General features: G+C 37.0%; 1 protein-coding gene across 1 annotated transcript in view; it reads left to right on the forward strand.

Moving 5' to 3' along the window:
* The window catches only part of GAS2 (growth arrest specific 2), a 120,204-nt gene that overhangs the window by 44,639 nt on the left and 55,614 nt on the right, over positions 1-19,951 (forward strand). Inside the window, exons 4-5 of the mRNA XM_008686894.2 lie at positions 6,910-6,973; positions 15,838-15,979. Coding sequence (XP_008685116.1) covers positions 6,910-6,973; positions 15,838-15,979 — 206 coding nt within the window. The remainder of the gene's footprint in view (positions 1-6,909; positions 6,974-15,837; positions 15,980-19,951) is intronic.

Genomic DNA, 19,951 nt, shown 5'->3' on the forward strand with positions numbered 1-19,951 from the left:
AAAGGGTTTGCTATCTGCTATGCTAGCATGCACATGTGTGTGATTTGTTCTTTGTTTTTATTTTCTGTGATTGTGTTTGCTGTGTGGTACTGTCTTCTGTTGATGCATGACTCCGGTGAGCAGTTTTACAAAACCTTTTGGTTTCTCGAACATTGTTCAAGCACCGATCTATCTGCATTATTAGTTTGATGTTGCTGCAGAAAATTAAAAAGGATTATGTGTGGATTTGTAAACATTGTTTTCCATTTTATTCTTTAAAGTCACCTGTTACATCAGAAAAAGAATCTATGTCTACCTTCCAGGGTTCGATAAGTCAATTCTCGTTGTCTGTATTGAGGACTCTAAGAGTATTTCTGTGGGGGGAAAAAAAAAGCTATAATTACTTTTGTTAGCATAAGACAACAATTTCAAGATACCCGTTCAGCACTTGGGTTATTTATGTTCAGTTTCTTTACCAGGGACAATTTATTTGAGACTTTGGGTTTTTAACACCTGTTCTTATACTTACTTGATGAGCTTCTCAATTCCCTTTTTTACGTGTGAACTCAAGTATTCTTTCCAAATTTAGGCATTTGCCCTATGCCAGAGGAAATGTAAGAGAAAACGGTACAAAATCTGATTGAGAGAACTAAATGTCTCTCTGGAATGAAAATTATATCAAGACTCAATGGAGTCAGACTTGAATTAGGGAAGTGAGTGGCTTTCAAGCTTTCCCAGAATCAAATTCTTGCTGCACAATATTCAGTAATAATAACCACGTGCTCCATAATGGTAGCTAAGTAGAACACATGTTACTATATCTACTCCTCCAACAACCAACGTTGTATAAATGAGAATTCTGGAACCCAGAGAATTAAATAACTTGCCCTGTGTATACTTCTCAATGGCCCAGCTGGAATTGGAATTCAGCTCCATTTACCTCCAGACATCATGCACCTATGTTATAGAAAATGATTTCTGTTTGAATAATTTTAGAAGTTCATATGATTATTTCAAGTAGGGGGGAAAATAAAACATAAATGTAGACCAAATTAGAAAAGATTCTTACCTCTTATTGCCGTTCTGAGTGTTAGTGACTTAATCTATTAATTTCACATAAGGTTTGGGTACTGAAGAAAGGAAGGGCAATACTTGTTCTAGGACATTTCTCAATTTAGTGGCAATGGCAATTAACTAGATTTTATTCTTTTTTTTTTAAAGAATGTATTTATATTTGTCAGAGAGAGAGAGAGAGAGATAGCACAAGCAGGTGGAGGGGCAGAGGGAGAGGGAGAAGCACTCCCCCCACTGAGCAGGGAGCCTGATGCAGGGCTCAAGCCCGGGTCCCTGAGCTCATGACTTAAACTGAAGGCAGACGCTTAACTGACTGAGCCACTCAGACGCTCCTATATTTTATTCTATATATTGTCCATAATGATCAGATTATGAATGAATTATCCTGGTTTGCATGGATATATGGGTGTCATAGCCTATTCTAAATGTGACTAGTGATTCTGAGAAATCTGGATGCACACAAACTCAGCATCCATGAGCTGGTGAGATTCTTGGCCTCCTCCTTTTTAGTCTTCCTGGCATCAGTTTTAAGGCATCTAAATTGCTGTGCTCCTCCTAATTGCCTCTTACCTTGAACTCAACGTTCTCTGCATGGGGCTTACCAGGAGTGACATGATATAGGGAACGGCGTGTGACTAGCCCTTCACTTTTTGGGAAGCGTCTTTTGTACTTTATTAATCCTGGCAGGAGAGAAATGCCCATAATACCCATTAAGGGCTAATCCAAAGCATGAATTACTTTCCTTCCATTAATCATCGTTATCACTATTATCTGAAACGTTCATAGAGCATATTTTATATATATGCACATTTGAATGTTTTTAGCAACACAGAGGAATTATAACTGATGTTTATTATAATACACAGCATTGGTTAATCCAGTGCTTCTCCAGCATAAAGTGCATACCCATCACCTGGAGAGCTTGTTGAAATGTAGGTTCTGATCAGTAAGTCTGGGGTGGGACCCAATAGTTTATATTTTTATCCAGATCCCAGCTGATGCCAATGCTCCTGGTCTGTGGACCCCACTTAAGTAGCAAGGGAGTAGTAACATTTATTGAGTGCTTGCCATACGTACTAAGTACTTTTAACCATAAAATCACCTCATAAGGAGAGCAAGTAGAAGTCAAGATGCCTGTTTGTGAGATGAGAAAATGATGCAGCCTAGACTAGAACCCAATCCTTCTGACTTCTAGTTTATTGTATTTTCTATCATAGCACTCTTTCTGAGTATTAGAACTTGTCATTCTCTATTCTGGGAAGGAGGAAAACTATTAATTTACGATTTTTTCACAATTAAATAAGAATCAGCCAACAACGTATTTTTTTCAAGTTTCTTTCTAAATATAAATTAAAAACCAGTTTCCTTCAAAACCAGTGTGAATATTGTGGTCTCTATTGCATAGACACTAAATAGACAACACAATTTTTCATGCTTCCCTTTCTTTGCCCATGTGTTAAAACTTAATATATTTAGCTAAACTGTACATTTACGGCCGAGTGCATTTTATCCTTGCAGATTCTGTGACATTGAAACTCTACCCTTTGCTTTAGTGGAAGACCTCATTTTCTATTCGTGGAGCCAGCAGCACTCCATTTGACATTTGATGCCCATGAGATTTTTATAGAATCTAGGTTATAAGACAGAGTCTCTTGCCACATATTTTTGAATAGGGCTCTGTGTTGCTTTTCCCAGAGGGGCTCTGCATTATGCTTTTCTTTGAGATGGTTTTGATTATTTTTAAAAAATCTAATGAGTAAAACCTTTTGCATAATAATTACTGTCGACTGGAGAGCTTTTTATTTGTTTTAAAAAGAATTTTTTAGGGGAAAGAAAGCAGTAGTGATCCTCTCTTTTCCTAACTCAAAGCAAAAACCATAAGAGTGTTTCAATAATAGAGTGAAAAAAAAGTTTTCTACTGTAAACTTTAGAATAAGTAGAAGTTTTCTTGTTTTTTTGAAAGAAATCATTAAAATTATTTGTTTAAGATGAGTATCCTTATGACTCAATACAAAAGCTTTCGTTCAAATACATTATACTAAAAGTTGTCTTTTTAATCACCCTGACAAAGACAAGCACTTGATTATTTGATCTTCTAAAATATATAATACGTGATCAACTTAGGTAACTTACTAAAAATGAGCTCATCTAAATTATTTTATTCTCAGAGACAGGAAAATTAGTGGTAAGGTGTTTGCTGTTTCACAAAATGACACGTTTCACCTAAGCTTTATACTTAGCACAAACTTGTAATAGCTATAGGATATCTGCTTTATATTTCCGTATATGCTGACCAAAATGACCTACTTAACCTGGCATTTGATTTAGATTGATTTATAGTTAGTGGTCTCTGATCTAATAGACAGGATAAAATATTCAATTTATACTCATTATAATAGGACCACTTTACATTATACGTATTATACCAATAGTAATTTTTTTTTAATTTCAAAGTTTTTGTGACGCTTAGCATAGTGACTGACCCCTGATTGGTGCACACACACAAAAAATGTTTTCAGAAAAAAAAAATAAGTAAATTATTGTTGACTAAGCCAAATGAAGGCAATCTTTAAACAAATACTTTATAATAACAAAAATTTTAAAAATATTAAAACTGAGTTTGGGTGAGTCTTTCCTATGTGCCACGCACTGTACTAACTGTAACCATAAATATGACTTTGTTTGATCCTCACCAAAACATTGCAAGGTATACACTTTTGTTTTCCCTCAGAAAAATGGGATTTTATATAGTAACCTCCCAAGATAATGCAACCAGTAAGGCTTAGAGCTGATACTCACACCCAGATCTTTGTGGTTTGAATCCCATGGCCACTATACTCTATTAACTTTAGAACTTGCTTGAGTACAAAAACCAAACAAAGGCACCTCTTTGGCAAATTTAGATACTATTTAAGGACTCCTGAACTTCATTGTATAGTCATAAGGCAAGAGTATTTGCTTTCACAATTAAATACATATTGACATCATTTGCATTTTCTCAAGACAGCAGGTAAGGTGTTAGTCTTTATTTAGCTTGTTCGTTGTCAAAACCATTGTCATCCCCAGATAATTGTCATCATCCTCCATTGTTGAGATGTATTATTTACTGAGTAATTACTGTTTTATGCTAAATTATGCACCTCTGCAGATTCATCTCATTCATTGCTCACTAGTCATCAGATATTATTTTTTGGTTTTTTTTTTTGTGGGTTTTTTTGGTCATTATAGACCATGCATAATATCCCTGCTATTTAAAAAGCCATTAGTATGTGAGACAATAACACAGGGGTGTTTTTTGAGGCAATTTTTTTCCTTTATGAAAAATAATATTTCCAAGAAAATTGGGGAGTAAAATATTATCATTCTATTAGTTTTTCCTAAGAAAGGATGCTGAGGGAGAGGTTCATTTGTCTTAAATTTTATGGGCTCGTTCTTTTAAGGATATAAAATGGAGAATGATGCAGTTCCTTTTTAGCTAGCCAAAACTGATTTTCTGACAAGTCCATGGTAGATTCAGGGTTGAGTTTGGGCATGCCAAAGCTGTTTTAAGTTGATAGCCCAACTAAGGGAGCAAATAAGTACACAATAGTAATGTGTCTCACATATCACATTGTCTTTATTAGACACATTATTGTTTTTCTTCTGGATGAATTTTATTTCCCATAAAATGTATCAATTCCAATGCTTATATGGTCCTTGAACTATGTATAATGAGTTGGTTAAGGAATCATTATAGCTGGGTCAGGTGTTACTTTTTATAATTGGATATTGACTGCACATTGACACAATTTGGTCAGTTCACTAGTAATTTTTTTTTAAAGATTTTATTTATTTATTGACAGAGAGAGAGACAGCCAGCGAGAGAGGGAACACAAGCAGGGGGAGTGGGAGAGGAAGAAGCAGGCTCCCAGTGGAGGAGCCTGATGTGGGGCTTGATCCCATAACGCCGGGATCAGGACCTGAGCCGAAGGCAGACGCTTAACAACTGAGCCACTCAGGCAGCCTAGTTCACTAGTAATTTTTATAATTTGACACTGTTTCCATCAAGAAATACATGATACTGTGTCCATGTCTTCTGAAGCTGTAGACACTTGCTTCCCATAGCTTTCATTGAAGATGAGGGTGTTAGCAAGGCCTACAAAAATCTCCCTCTCCTCAGTTTTTATGTATTGCTTTTTCCACTCAAAAATCCTGTTTGTTATTTTGTTCCATGGACAGGATTTTTTTTAAAGCCTGAATCAGAAAGAATTGATTATCTAAACTGAAAGATTGATTTTCGTTTGTTTGCTTCTGTTTTGTGATGTTTGTGATTGTTCTTTTTGAAATTGATGCCTATGTGATATTACACTCCTTATGTTATGCTGCACTGAAGCTGATTTAAAGACATGAAGTTTGTGTCATTGTAGCCAGAGTCAACCAGTGGTACATTTGAATTGGAGTTATTAACTATCCTTATTTTTAGATCCTTTAATTAGAAATAATTTTAGGCTTCCTGATTAGGGGAATTCACTAAGGGTCAGCTAAAACTAAACTTTATATTACCAAGAATTGAAATACTCTATAATTGAGTTTTTCCATATTCTATTTTAATGAACATTGTTGATGGGAATAGAATTTATTTTGTGAGCTTCAAAGGTGACATTTTATAACAAGATGATAAAATTGTGTCTGTTTAAAGCCAATTATATACTTTTGCAATCCAAGTAAATGTTCTCTTTCTATTCACCACAAACTCCTAATAAATTCCATCCTGGTGTCAGTGGACCAAATATTGCCACTACCACATTCTGTGGAGTGAAAGAATTAGATATTTAAGTTAAGGGAATAGAATAATGCTGGGAAATGGAATTATTATAAAATTCTATGTTTAAGAATTAAAGAAATATTACTATTTTTCTTAAAATTTATCAATAAACTAGTATTTTCTTTTATCAGGATATTGTCTATGTAGAGACCATTCTCAATGCATTATATTTTTTCAGTATCTTTTGACTTTATTAGGTGCTGTATATAACAATATTTTTTAAATTCTCTAATCTTGTTAAAGAGAACAATATAAGCAGGACATTCACTTTTGGTAGGCTCAACAAATGCAAATCTGATTTGTCAGCATTACTGAATGTGTCCAAAGCAATTAGTAAAGCAAGATTTATTAAGTAATGAGATTATATAAGAATCTAATCAATACAAAGAACAGTCTTTTAATTTGCTCATTTTATGGGAAAGTTGGCTGATGGTATATATTGATACATACTTATAAATCCATTCAGTTGAAAGTATATCTTCCTCAGGTATCATTTAATCAGATTTGATTAGGAGAGGACTTGAAGTTTCAGAGTCTCACTTGATGTCATTGCTTGGAGGATAAGAAAGGACTGTGCTGTATTATTTTTATCCTTATTCATTGCATTATTTCTGCTCAAAACACTGATGAAGATAGACTCAGAATTTTGCAGAGTCCAGTCTTGTTCTGTAGTCTTCTGTGTGCTATGTATTTTAAATATCAACTATTTATATCATCATTATGATGATGCTACATATATTTCCAAGATTGACTTACTAATATTACCTAATAAAAGAAAAACATGTTCAGGATGAGATTTACTCAGGGTAAGATTTCCTAAGACTCCTGACTTTGAGAAGGGAGGTTAGGCAGAGAGTTTCGAAAGCTGCTTTAAGACTTTGGTAGAGCCAAGTGTACCATGGGATGGGATGGTTTCTGTGAAGGTGAGAATGAAGACTAGCTCATTTACGGGAAGCATGAGGGATGAGAGGTCATTGGCAAGCCTGTTCACTATTGAGCTGCTTTACAATCCCTTCTATTGTAAAGGTGTCCACCTCTGTCTTGTCTTTCAGTCCTCCACAAGCAACCCAGAGAAGTGTGTCTCTGTTTGCTAGAGCTTGGCCGGATTGCAGCCAGGTAGGTCAGACTGCTGCCACTATGTCAAGACATGGACCATCTCAGCATTGAAGCAACTGAGAAGCTTGCTGGCTTTTCATTGCTAATTTAACCTGCGTATTGAAAAACTACTTTTTCAAATATAATCAGTACAAACATCTCAAGGGCAGTTGTTCAAACTAAAAGCATGCCACCAATATTCCTTAGCCCCACCATCTTGTCAAAACCACTCTGTCTAACATTTATTAAAAGCATATCCTCTCATCCAATACATTTTCCCTCCAACCTTTTCTTGGGGGGTGGGGGAGGGTCATGTACATGAAGTTGTGTGTGACAATTACTCTTTCCACTAAAGTTTGTTCCTGTTATGTCTCTGTCTCCCAACTCCTTCACCACCTCTCTCCTGTTTATTTTTTATAATTTAATTCTTAATATAATCCCTAATATCATCTACTAATATTTAATAAATTTATTAAAATTTAAAAATTTTAATACCTGTCTCTTTTGTTCCTTTTTTCTCATTTTCCTTCATTCAATATTCCATCTCTCAGATCTTTAGATTGTTTTTCAATTATTCTCCATATTTTGATCAGAGAAATGCATAGGATATTATCCTTCACATGTGAAGATATGTTTGGAATCATTTTCTTCTAGGAAAAAAGAAGTAATAGTAAAAGTCATAATCATAGCTAAACAGACAGGGAAAGGGACTTTATTACCTCAGCCGACTTGCTTTGATTTCATATCTTATCTTTCATTATCTTGCAAATGACCAAACAGAACTTCTGACAGTTCTATGAAGCCCAAAGAATTAGAAATGAGGATGTAAATGGTTGAAGAAGTCTTGATTCGAAATAAAAGTTCAGAACCAGTTAGATGTTCTTTCATCAAGATCTGGGTATACTTTTAGGATAGAGATTAGATGAACCAATAAGATAAAGCAAAAGCTAGCTCTGGGTGAAAATTCTCAAAGAGAAATTTATAAAGAAGATCAGGGTACAGAAAATACAACTTGTGCACATCAGCAAATTACAGCAATGGGTAGAAAGCTTGCTGCCAGTGACTAGACCTGGGTTTGTTTGTTCGTTTTTGTTTTTGTTTTTGATCCAATGGAAAATTAACCTGCAATCAGGAGTAACTCCAAGTTCCATAAAACATGATAACCAACATAATCTCAACAAATTGTACATCAGGTATGAATTTTACTTTACCACAATAAGTGGGTATGAGGAAGATTCTTTCATTGTAAGGAAATTCAAATTAAATATGGCTGAGGCTCCACTCAAAGTGAAAAAGCCAATTTGAGACAGTTGGAGGTTTCCCTATTCTCTCCCATACTGCTCCCAGACACTGCGTGAAGGCCTTGGGAGACGGTCCCCTCATCCTCTGTCCACCCAGGTCTCTACTACTGGGGCTTAGTTTGAGCTTATAGTTCCAACTGTTTCTTTGGACCCCATTGCCCTGCAGAGCCGTCACCTTCTTGGGTTCTATGAGGGAGCAAGACAAAGGTATCAGTTACCTCTGGGACTCTGCTAAGTCACCCAGTCTTGGGGCTTCTGGCCTGTAGGGCAAACAACCTGGAGTCAAAGAAATAAATATCCTTTTGACTCCACAGATATCATCTAAAAAGGGGGAAGTTAAAAATACAGGGGGAAGGAAAACACAGAAAGTAAAATCTCAATAAATGAGTAGCTAGCTGCCACTGAAATGTTAGAGTGAGAGAAACATGGATGGTTCCTACTTTATAGATTATGCAGAACACTTTTTGTTCAGTTGTTTATTTTAATGGTACTGCTAGAATATTCTAAAGTGCCAGATTCCATTTTGTTGTTTTAATCTAAATATCTGAATCAAATCAGCATCGTGATTCCGAAAGCCGTGATATACCGGTAAAGAGAAGGAGTTGCACCATCTGTACAATTAGCTGTGAGATATTATTATCCTCTTGTTTAGTTTGTATTATTTGCCTGTTTTCTGGGTTTACTTTATTTTTTGTAATTATGCTTTTTATTACTAGAACATTCTGATTAAGAATCCTACTGGGCCAGATTTTTTAACTATGATGGAATCATCAAAGGAGAAGACAAGCTACCCAGTGAAAAAATCCCTTTAGAAATCCCCTTTCCTTCAGCTCCAAGTCTGGCATAAATTGCCCCTTGCCATAGGATATAAAACAAATTAAAATCTTAATTTTAATGACAGAGAATCTTAATGGCCTGGTCAATTTCATGTGAAGGATCATGTCAAGTTTTGTGGGGGTTTTTTTCCCCCAAATATTTTGAAATTGAGATTCTGGGTAGCTCCATTTCTTTCTTTCTTTCTTTCTTTCTTTCTTTCTTTCTTTCTTTCTTTCTTTCTTTCTTCTTTCTCTCTTTCTTTCTCTCTCTCTTTTTCTTTCTTCTTCTTCTTCTTTAACCAGTTTATTGGGTGACATACAAAAAACTGTACATATTTAATGTATACAAGTTGATGAGTTTGGATATAAGTTTATATCTGTGAAACAATACTGCAATCTATGCTATATATCTATCCATCACCCCCCAAATTTAGTTCCTGCCATTATTATTATTATTATTATCACCACCATCATTGTTATTTATGATAAGAATGGGTTGCTCCATTTCTGACCATACTTATGACTGCATAAGCTGGCAAAAGCAGTAATTATTCATATTACAAAAATGTTACTAATTTCACAAAGGAATTATCTAAGGATTAAGATAACCCTTATGTTAAAGTGTTCAATTTATAAACATCATTATTTATTTTCTTCACGTACTTGAATGATGTGAAATACTGCACTTACACTGAAAACCAGAATATATGCTGAGATTATTCAGGGTGTTACTTTTGTCGTATGCAGCATAAGGTACAACAGTTGAATACCAATTGGATAGAGTAAACATTTAAATATAAATGGCTACCTAAATTTCTATCTGTACACATTTGAAGAGTTTTTTTTATTTTAATGGAAGTTCAGTTGTGCTTTACAGACAACCCAATAAACCCAGATTTCACTCCCTAAACTGTATGTTGGGGCATATTTGTTAAAGGGGAAAAAAGGGAAAATTCATCCACCTGATCTAATTTTACTCCTAAATTTTTCTTTGAACATATTAAAACTATGTTTGTATCCTTATTTTGTGCTTCCTCCTCTCCCTGCTCCTCCATAGAGGATTACATAAACTGCTGAGTTAGGACATCTTTAACCAAAACTAGAAGTGATTTGGGAGAGAGCTGTTACAAATCAGCACAGTCATTTGCACACACACTAGATGAGTTTTGACCCTAACAAAGTCCCCAGTACCATTGTGTGAGTTGTGAGCATTTTTAAGTAGTCACTGATAGATGATGCTTTTTTACATTTAATTCTAAACTTTAACTCCTTAGAATTACATCAATGTCATCTTAAAAGCATCAACATCGCTTCAGATATGATTCTCAAGACGTTTCTGATTCTCTGCCATGTTCTCCTGCCTGGGAACACTCAGTGAAGCCCTTTGAGAGCTGGGGGCTTCTCTGAGTTCTGAGATGGGAGAATGAGACCACTTATTTTTGTTCTCATGGGTAAAACTTCCTTTTATTTTCAACTAAATAGAGCTATCATCACTGGAGAGTGAAATCCCACTGTTAATATTTCAGAAACCTTGTCAGTTTCTGAGTGTAAAATATCCATGTTTTCCCTTTGAAAAGTAAAACACTCAGTAAAAGCAGGTCAATAAAACCTGAAAGATCTTTCTAATGACAATGCTTTGATATTCATTGCTGAAAAATGTTCCTATGAATTCAACCTTTTCTAGACTACAGAATTAAGATTAGCCTAATGCTAAAAGTTAAAAACTTTTGATATTTTGGTTTGGGGCCATAATCAATAATTAATATCTTAATGAAGTTTTTATATTATTATTTTTAGTGCTTCCTTAATTTTGAACAAAATTTATGACTACTTGAAAGAAATATACTTGGTGAACATTTTTGTTAGTCTCCTATTTTAATCCATGACCTCATGAAGTGTTGCTTAAAATAAAAATATTCTTATACAAGGTTTATTAATTAACGGATTCTATTTAAAGCCCTTAACTCTGACTGCTAAGAATATCACATGTGTTCACGTGGATGAAATTTCCTTCCAAATGTAAATCTGCCTTTAAGTTACTTCAAAACAGAATAAAAATAGGGTAAAACTATCTTGCAAGAATCTATAAACTGTCTGTTAACTATAAACTCATCTGTTTATAAACTTATCTGCCTTAAAAAAGGGGAGTTTCTAAAATGTGTCCCCCTAACTCTACTGAAATAGGTCCCAGATGTCTTTTGTTTGAAACTCTAGTCTACTAAATAGTATGAGTAAATTCTCTAGTTCAGGGCTCAGTTTGAAAGCTCAATTATGTCATCTAGACCAATCTCAAAAAATCATGTCATGTGCCAGAAAAATGAAAAAGCCATTCCTAGAACCTCTTCATCAAGTCATTAACCAGAAGACCCTTTCCCTAGCCCTTTGCTTTTTTTTTTTTTTTTTTCAGTGAGACAAAACCAATTTCCTTGCCCTTTCATTATTTACTCTACTCTCCCATCACTGGGGTATACAGATGGGAGGGGTTGGTTTTAGTGGATTCCATCCACCTTCTTGCTATCTTTAGTTTGACCCTTATTCAGTGTGAAAACAACAAAACTCTTTCTCCCCAAACTCGAAAATCGTGTAGCTGGAAAGGAGTAGAAAACAGTATAGATCTGTGAAAACCTCACAGACAAAATAGAAACGTGAAGTGGTATAGAATTAATCATGGAAACCAGAATGAAGCAGCCTTTTGGAGAGTAGAAAAAAAGACCTGTTTGGTGAGTAAGTTGGCTTGCAGGTGTGAGCCCCCAGCCCCAGGGGAATGTCGTGATTTACAGCCTGTTGACATCTCCAGACAGACAGGAAGCCAATGAATCGTATTTAAGTGTGCATTTTGGGACTGGCTGACTCTACCTTAGGCAGCTTGAAGTATTTAAAAGCCAATATAAGCAGAGATTTGGAGCTTAGGGTTGATTTTCTATGTTCAGTGGCAGAGCTAATTTTCAGCATTCCCAGATAGAGAAAAATCTCCAGAGCAAGGCTTTCCACGTATGACTTTGTTACCAACTACGTTCAAACTTAGTCTACTTTGTATCGGACGGGGTGAAGCCTGCTATTCCTCTAGTAATATATTATTATTATACTTGGTAAAGAGAGAGAGAGGGAAAGAAAAGAAAGAAGAAAGAAAGAAAGAAAAAGAAAGAAAGAAAGAAAGAAAGAAAGAAAGAAAGAAAGAAAGAAAAAAGTAAAAAATCATGCAGCCTATTCCTGAAAGGTGGCCTGAAACCACCAACAATTACAAATGAAATCATATTTTCCAACTGGCTTAATTTATACGTTCAAATATGATGTTCTTACTTATGATTGACTTTTAATTGGCTGTGAGTTCTAGTGTGTTAAATTGCTCTAGCTTCACTGCCCAGTTTGTGTTATTCTCTTAAGAACATTAAATATAACAAAATTTTATACCTTGATGCACTAAGAATTCAAAGAAGTCCAGGGAGATTAAAAAGAGTTGCCTGCTGAAGTTCAGCCAGCGAGTTAGGAGCAAAGCTGAATTTCTAACTTGCTCTGCTACATTCAGCACCGAGATATTTCTGCTGTTTCATAATTCTAGGAAAACTGGTATAAAGAAAGCCTGTAATAAGTTCCTCTGTAAAGGATACAAACAATAGTAATAATATAAACAGTAGTAATAATTCTACTTGACATCTTAATCTTCAGGCCCTTACATTATTTCATTTGGTGGTATAATGTATTTTTCAACAAGCTTTGGCAAAAGCACCTTAGTGCTGCAGTTTCCCAGTGGTAAAACCTTTGATACATCAGTTATCAACCCAAGTTCAGAGGCTATGCCATGTGTTAGACACTGTACTGAGCATGTAATGGATACTCTTCTTTTTTTTTAAGATTTTATTTATTCATTTGAGAGAGAGAGGGAGAGAGAGCCCGCACACAAGCAGGGGAAGAGGCAGAGGGAGAGGGAGGAGCAGACTCCCTGCTGAGCTGGGAGCCCAATGCGGGCCTTGATCCCAGGACCTGGAGATCATGACCTGAGCCCAAAGCAGATATTTTAACCATCTGAGCCACCCAGGTTCCCCTGTAAGGGACACTCTTTTAATCCCTCCCAACAACATTAAAGCACAAGAGTTAGAATTTCCATTTTATGTTGAACTTACAAGGAGGCTCAGAAATAATGTATGTCAGGATGCCCAACTGTGCTGGATACATTGAAGATGGTCAAGAGCAGCTGCTGTTCCAACATTCTCCCTGCCTCCCCTCACCATTACATCAGACCTTTGGGGCAGGCCATTTTCACTTCTACTTTTCTTATAGAAAACAGACTTCTAGAGGTTAAGTGATTTGCTAAATTCAAACAGTAGGTTAATGGCACAGTGAGCTCAAGTCTACCTCGGGGAAGAATGATACACAAGTCTCCCTATCAGTGTTGTTGGTACTTGTCAACAGTAATGAGATGCTGGGTTGAGTTCAGTGTAATTAATGAAGTACTAGAAAGCAAGAAAAAAAAAGTATTTGTTTTAGTTTTGGATAGGGTTTAAAATCTTCTGGAGAAACTTTCAGTAAAGCATTTATGTGCACTTAATATTGACATGTTTTATTAAAGTGATATGCAGTTGGGGTGCCTAGATGGCTCACTTTAAGTGTCGGACTCCTGGTTTCAGCTCTTGTCATGATCACAGGGTTGTGGGATCAAGCCCCACCACCAGCTCCGCGCTCATCCGGGGAGTCTGCCTAAGATTCTCCCTTCCTCTCCCTCCGCCCCTTGCCCTGCTCACACGTGCAATAAATAAATAAATAAATAAATAAAACCTTAAAAAAAAAGTAAAGTGATGTACAATTAAAGATCCAGAACAATGAAACCAAATTCGTATTTGGAACCCAAAATCATTGTTATATGATACTATGGGATTTTTTTTTTTTTCATTCTCATGGTAGCTCTTAAGTACATACTGTGTGCCAGGGTCTATGCTAGCTCTTGGGGATGCTGTGAATTGGACAGTGGTCTCCACTGATACAGATCTGCACTCTAGTGCATATTTCCATGATGTCCCATTAACTGGATAATATATATAAAACATTAGAAACACGATGAATGGTGCCTAGGTCTTTTAAAGCTAATGATTTATTTAACTAAAAATTATTCTGTTATGACAGCCTAAACTGTTTTGTACTAAATTCTAAGTTGTCAGCATTCAAAGAGCTGACACAGCGTCCATCCTTACCCTCTAAATTCTGGAAGAAAAAAAAAAAAGAAAATGAAATGAAGGAGTTGCAGATGGAACATCAAATATCACCTTCACTGCTGATAAGATCCAAGCAGACAGATATTCTTAGTGTCTTTAACTGACCTCCGGAAGTAGGCCAATTAACTACCTAATTACAAACAAAGATGAATAGGGTGGAGATTTCTATGGAGGCCTTCCTGTGGGCAGCTTCTTCCCTAGAAGAAGGGTGAACTGAGTCAAGCAGGCTCCGTTGATTCTTAGATTTTACAATTTGATAAATCCCTTCATCTTGTTGGAGAAGAGTGAGTAAAGAGAGAGGCCAGGAATTAAACTAATTGAGCACCCTTGACAACAAATCATTAAGAGTGGGGAAATTGCTTCCTCCGGAAATGTGTCCTAAACGCAAGTGTGATGATGGGAGTTAAAATAACAAGCCATGAGAACAGGACAATAATCTAAGCTTTTGCATTTAATGATCTTTTTAATATATTATTCACTCTAGGGTAGTAGACATACTGTCTACATATTTATTCTATGTAGATTATTTTCTTTGTAGATTATCCATAACCTATTTTTTAACTTTCCAAATGACTTTTTCCTCCCCTTTCTAACATGTAATCACCTGATTAAAATGTCAGAGAAAACGAGCCTCAGCCCTCACTTAGAGAATCTGGGTTTGCATTTTTGTCTCGCTCCTGTTAATTCTGTACCTTTCTGGATCTTCATTCTTTATTCTGTAAAAATGAAAGAGTATAATGGGATGATCCCAAAGGTCCTTCACACTCTCATATTCTGGAATTATCTTTGGTCTTCTCCACCTCGGTAAACTGATATGCATCTAAGAAACCAAACCAATTTTAAATTTAGCCTAAGAAAAATATGATTATGCGAGACAAGAAGCCAATAACAACTTCATTTCTCTTTTTGAACTTCTATGGCATTGATAATTTAAACACAATTTTTAACATTGTTATTCTAAATTATTTCTCCATTTGCTCTTGATCCTTTTCTTTCTCTGTACCCCTATACATGCTTTCATTACGTTGTTCTTAAGTGTATAACCTATGACCCAGTATAACCCCACACTACATCGTTCTGGGCTCAGAGGAGGTGTATAATTAATAGTGTTATTTCTTCTCTGTTAAATCATTTAAGGATGTTCATTTTGGGGATTGCTATTTTCATCTTTAACAAGCTTGTGTTCAAAATAGGAATTCAATTACAAACCTCAAAGCTAGTAAATCTAAAAGCTGAAGACTAAATTTTACATGATAATTCATGGTATTGCCTCCGTGTATCACATGGAGTATTTTTATTCTTAATATGTCAGGTGTCTATTCATGTGTTGATATACATATCTAAACATAAGTGTACAAGTATATATCCATATCAAAATCAGATATATGAGTTTTTTCCTGCTTAAAAGGAGGCCAATTTAAGAACTTACCATTTCAGTGCCAGAGAAAATCAGTTTTAAAAAGTCGACAATTTGGTCCTGCGGGGTTCATGATCAAATGTAACATATGGTAAGTGTATCATTAGAAGTTATGCATCCGCTTTTATCTGGTGTCTTTTAAAAGGTATGGTGTGGAGCCTCCTGGTTTGATAAAATTGGAAAAAGAGATTGAACAAGAAGAAACACTTTCTGCTCCTTCTCCTTCACCTTCTCCGTCGTCAAAGTCTTCTGGAAAAAAAAGTACTGGGAACTTACTGGATGACGCAGTAAGTAAAACTGGTTGGATTTCTTACCAGCGCTTAGTCCTTTTTGACAAAACTCATTCTGTGCAATCTCTTGTCAATCTAACCTTTACCTATTTCAATTTCATTGAAATTCATTTTTAAATTCTATGAAAAAGTTTGTAGTCCTACAACAGTAGAAGTAATCATTTTGAGATTGGAAACTGAGCCAAAATGAAGTGTCACTGAATTCTACTGATAGTATCTAAAATTTTAGGATAACAAGTTCACTTCCTAAAAACTATCTTTGCAAACAGTTCAGCCTTGATGGTTTTGGTTCGTGGTTCTTTGTTTCACAGATAAGAAGCCTGAGGCAGGAGAAGAGAACACCAACATCCCACAGAGAACAGAACTGCCCTTAGCTACCCGCCTGCTATGGGCCGGGATCTATCGTTGTTTTCAAGTGCTCTTGTTATCATAAGGCTCCTTTCTTGTTGAAGCAACTGAAACAGGAATTGAATCACCTGCTGAGGGGAAAGGAGCTTAGATTCCAACCCAGTTTTGCTGTCTGGGGTCCCCACCCCTCTACTTAGCAGAGTCCTTGAGTCAAGATCTTTGGCAGATGAGGGAATGTTTTTGTAGACCCTCGATCACAGAAAGCAGATTCTGGGAGGAACAACAACCTGGATGAATTAAAACTCTCTGGCTCCTCTGTTGCCTGTGAAAAGTTGTTCTTGGTTGTAGGAAGCGGGTTTGATTGTGCGCATGCATTCACCTCCCAGCACAGAAACACTGAGTGCAAATCTAAAAAGTACTTGGGCAGTTTAAAAAAAAATAGTTACCTCAGGGATGTTAGACTGAAGTATGTCTCCTACATGGGGAAGGTCCTTAGGAACTAGCACCAACCATAATGCAGTTATATAGAACAGGCAGAACTGAAAAGCAGTGCTGGCCCATAGCTGAGAATTTCCTTCTCTAGAGTCTGAGCTGCAAAGAGCTGGGAAAATGGCTGCCTGACACTATAGGGTGTAGAAGAGAGATTGCCTCATCTTTTGCTTTTCCCTGTGGCACACTATTTTCTCTATTGCCGATTCAGGGAAGCAGAAGTACAACAATCTGACAGATGGAGAATTTCCATTTCTGAGGGCAGCAAACTTAAAACTGAGCTTCTCAAGGTATCTTAGCCAATACCAGTTTGATTTCGTTTCTTTTGTTCAATCCACTCAGGAATGAAAGACTAGGAAGGGCATTTTAATACAATGCCATCTAAAAGGATTTTAAAATCACAGGACAGTTTTTAGGATGGGTCGCGTGCCTTCCTTGTCATAGTATTTCATTTTTATTGTGTAAGGAAATTGAGCATGTTATGTTAACAGTAGGCAATGACGTATTATTTATATATTGATGAGAACAATGTTCCTTCTCTCCCAGTTACACTTTTCTGAATCAACTTACTTAGGAGTAAGATGTTCCTTTAGACTTTCTTATAAATGTGTCCTCTGGGGCTACTGCACTTGATTTTTGTTCTTTTCCTCTTAGCTGTCACCTCCGTTCACTTTCTCCAATGCGTTAGAGGCAGAGTTCTGGCCGATGTCACCCTTAGCCTTTCAATGAATGAATCTCTGAGTCAAATGAATTTCTTTAAAAGATTTTATTTTGATTTATTTATTTTAGATGGAGAATGAGCGAGTGAGCCCATGCAGGTGGAGAGGAAGGGAGAGGGAGGGAGAGGGACAAGCAGAGTCCTTGCTGAGCCTGGAGACTGAGACCAGAGTCTAGGCTGGATCTCAAGAACTGAGATCATGACCCCACCTGAGATCAAGAGTCAGGATGCTTCTCCACCTGAGCCACCCAGGCGCCTCTCAAATGAATTTTTTTAGTTTGCAAATTATGAGACCACTTTCTTGTATTTGATGCTGTTTACCATTCTGTTCTTGAAATTCTCCCCCCTGAACATTATTGCTACCAGAATGATCAGCAAAAAATGCAACTCAGATTTGATTAAATTTATGTAGGGGTTCCCTGTCACATTCCAGGGTAATTCCCAAACTCATTGACATGCCACGTAAGCGCTCCATGTTCTGGCCTATTTTGTCTTTCCTGGATTTTTGACCCAGTGGACTTATCCTTGCATTTGGATGTTTTCATTGTAAACATGTCTGCTAATCCCAAATTTCTAAGGTAACTTTATATCCTGTGTTTTTCCTCACTTGCTTTCCTCATCAGACTTCTGTTTATTCATATAAGTGCTTTTTCGTCTTGTAAAATTCAAGATTGCATGGCCTCCTATATGAAGTTTTTGTCAGCATCTCTTATCCCAGGCAAAATTGACAAATTAGTTCTTGATGCCCCAAAGTTTTGTGTATATTTAATGAGGTATGTGCCTTACTGGGCATAAATGCCCGTTCTTCTCTTGGTGTGGTTCTTGGTCTCCATGACAGTATCGTATTTTATTGATCCATATCTATCCAATGCCTTGCATACTGGATAAATTACCAATGTAGGTAATAAAAGTGTAAAAAAGCTTCTACCTTTTTCTGTTTATCAAGCAAAGCCCTGTGCTCTGGAAATACGTGTACTACTCAACCTTGCTGTAGCTTTGCAGAGGGTGGAACTGTTGCCACTTGAAGCCATTTACATGAACCTGGGAGAAGTAGCTAGAAGCAACTGGGGTCCTTTTCTTCAGTAGCTTGTCCCATGGGTGGCCGTCCCTCATCCTTGAGTAGGGAAGTAAAAGGGTGGAAGAGAGAAGGTGGTGCAAAAATTATGGAAGGGACTTTGGAAAGGAGTAGAACAAGGTTGGTACTGACTGGGACGCCTGGGTGGCTCAGTCAGTTAAGCGGCTGCCTGCGGCTCAGGTCATGATCCCAGGGTCCTGGGACTGAGTCCCGCATCAGGCTCCCTGCTCATGGGGAGCTTGCTTCCCCCTCTGCCTGCCTCTCCCCAACTTGTGCTCTCTGTCTCTCTCTCTCTCTGACAAATAAATAAATAAAATCTTTAAAAAATAAATAAAATGGCATGGCCGTCGCTCTGTGGTTCTCTCTACTCCAAGTTCTGTTCTCTCAACTGCAAACCATGAAGGGGATTTCAGAAGAGCCTTAAACCCCCTGTAAGGTTTACCAAATGGAGTTTGGGAACGTAACCATCTCTTTAGTTAAGGGATTTTAATTGAATGTAGGAAATGTGTCAAGTGGATATTTCTGTACTACTGCCAGCTAGAATACTCTGTTCTGAAAGTCTTTAAACCAGCATTTCTCAAATAATGTTTAATCAGACACACTGCCAGAGGCCCCATAGGGAAAAGAATTCCACGGTTATGTGAGTTTGAGAAATACAGCTTACTGTAGTCCCTGTCTAGAGTTGGCAATGCACGGCGGCATATCAAAGGCCATAGTGCATTCTCTGAGTCTTATTTGGCCACCGCAGGGTCTTACAGTCCCCTTCACTCTACGCTAGGGAAAGTGCACTGAAATATTCACATTCTGGTTAAGTGATAGCTTTTCATTGGTGTGTTTTGTTTCAGGAACAGTGGAGCAGAGAGAAAAATAATTTGGGTCTTACCCATGGTTTATTTTATTTTTTAAAAAAGATTTTATTTATTTATTCAACAGAGATAGAGACAGCCAGCGAGAGAGGGAACACAAGCAGGGGGAGTGGGAGAGGAAGAAGCAGGCTCCTAGCGGAGGAGCCCAATGTGGGGCTCGATCCCATAACGCCGGATCACACCCTGAGCCGAAGGCAGACGCCCAACCGCTGTGCCACCCAGGCGCCCCCTTACCCATGGTTTAAATCGAGCTTCCTATGTCAAATAGAAAAGGGAAAGAGTTCCTATGGCAACTGCTTCCCTGTGTGTGAGGCATATACAGCCATTGGGGAGTTGAAATTCTCGAACAGCAGTGTGTGCTATAGAAGAGGGGTGTAAGACAGAGATTGCTCGCAGAGTCCCTGTGTTTCATTAATAATATTGGCTATTTTTACTCTGGCAAGGTTATTATTTCACCAAAAAAAAAAAAAAAA

This window comes from Ursus maritimus, unplaced genomic scaffold, assembly GCF_017311325.1.
Source record: "Ursus maritimus isolate PB19 unplaced genomic scaffold, ASM1731132v1 scaffold_23, whole genome shotgun sequence".
Taxonomy (NCBI): Eukaryota; Metazoa; Chordata; class Mammalia; order Carnivora; family Ursidae; genus Ursus; species Ursus maritimus.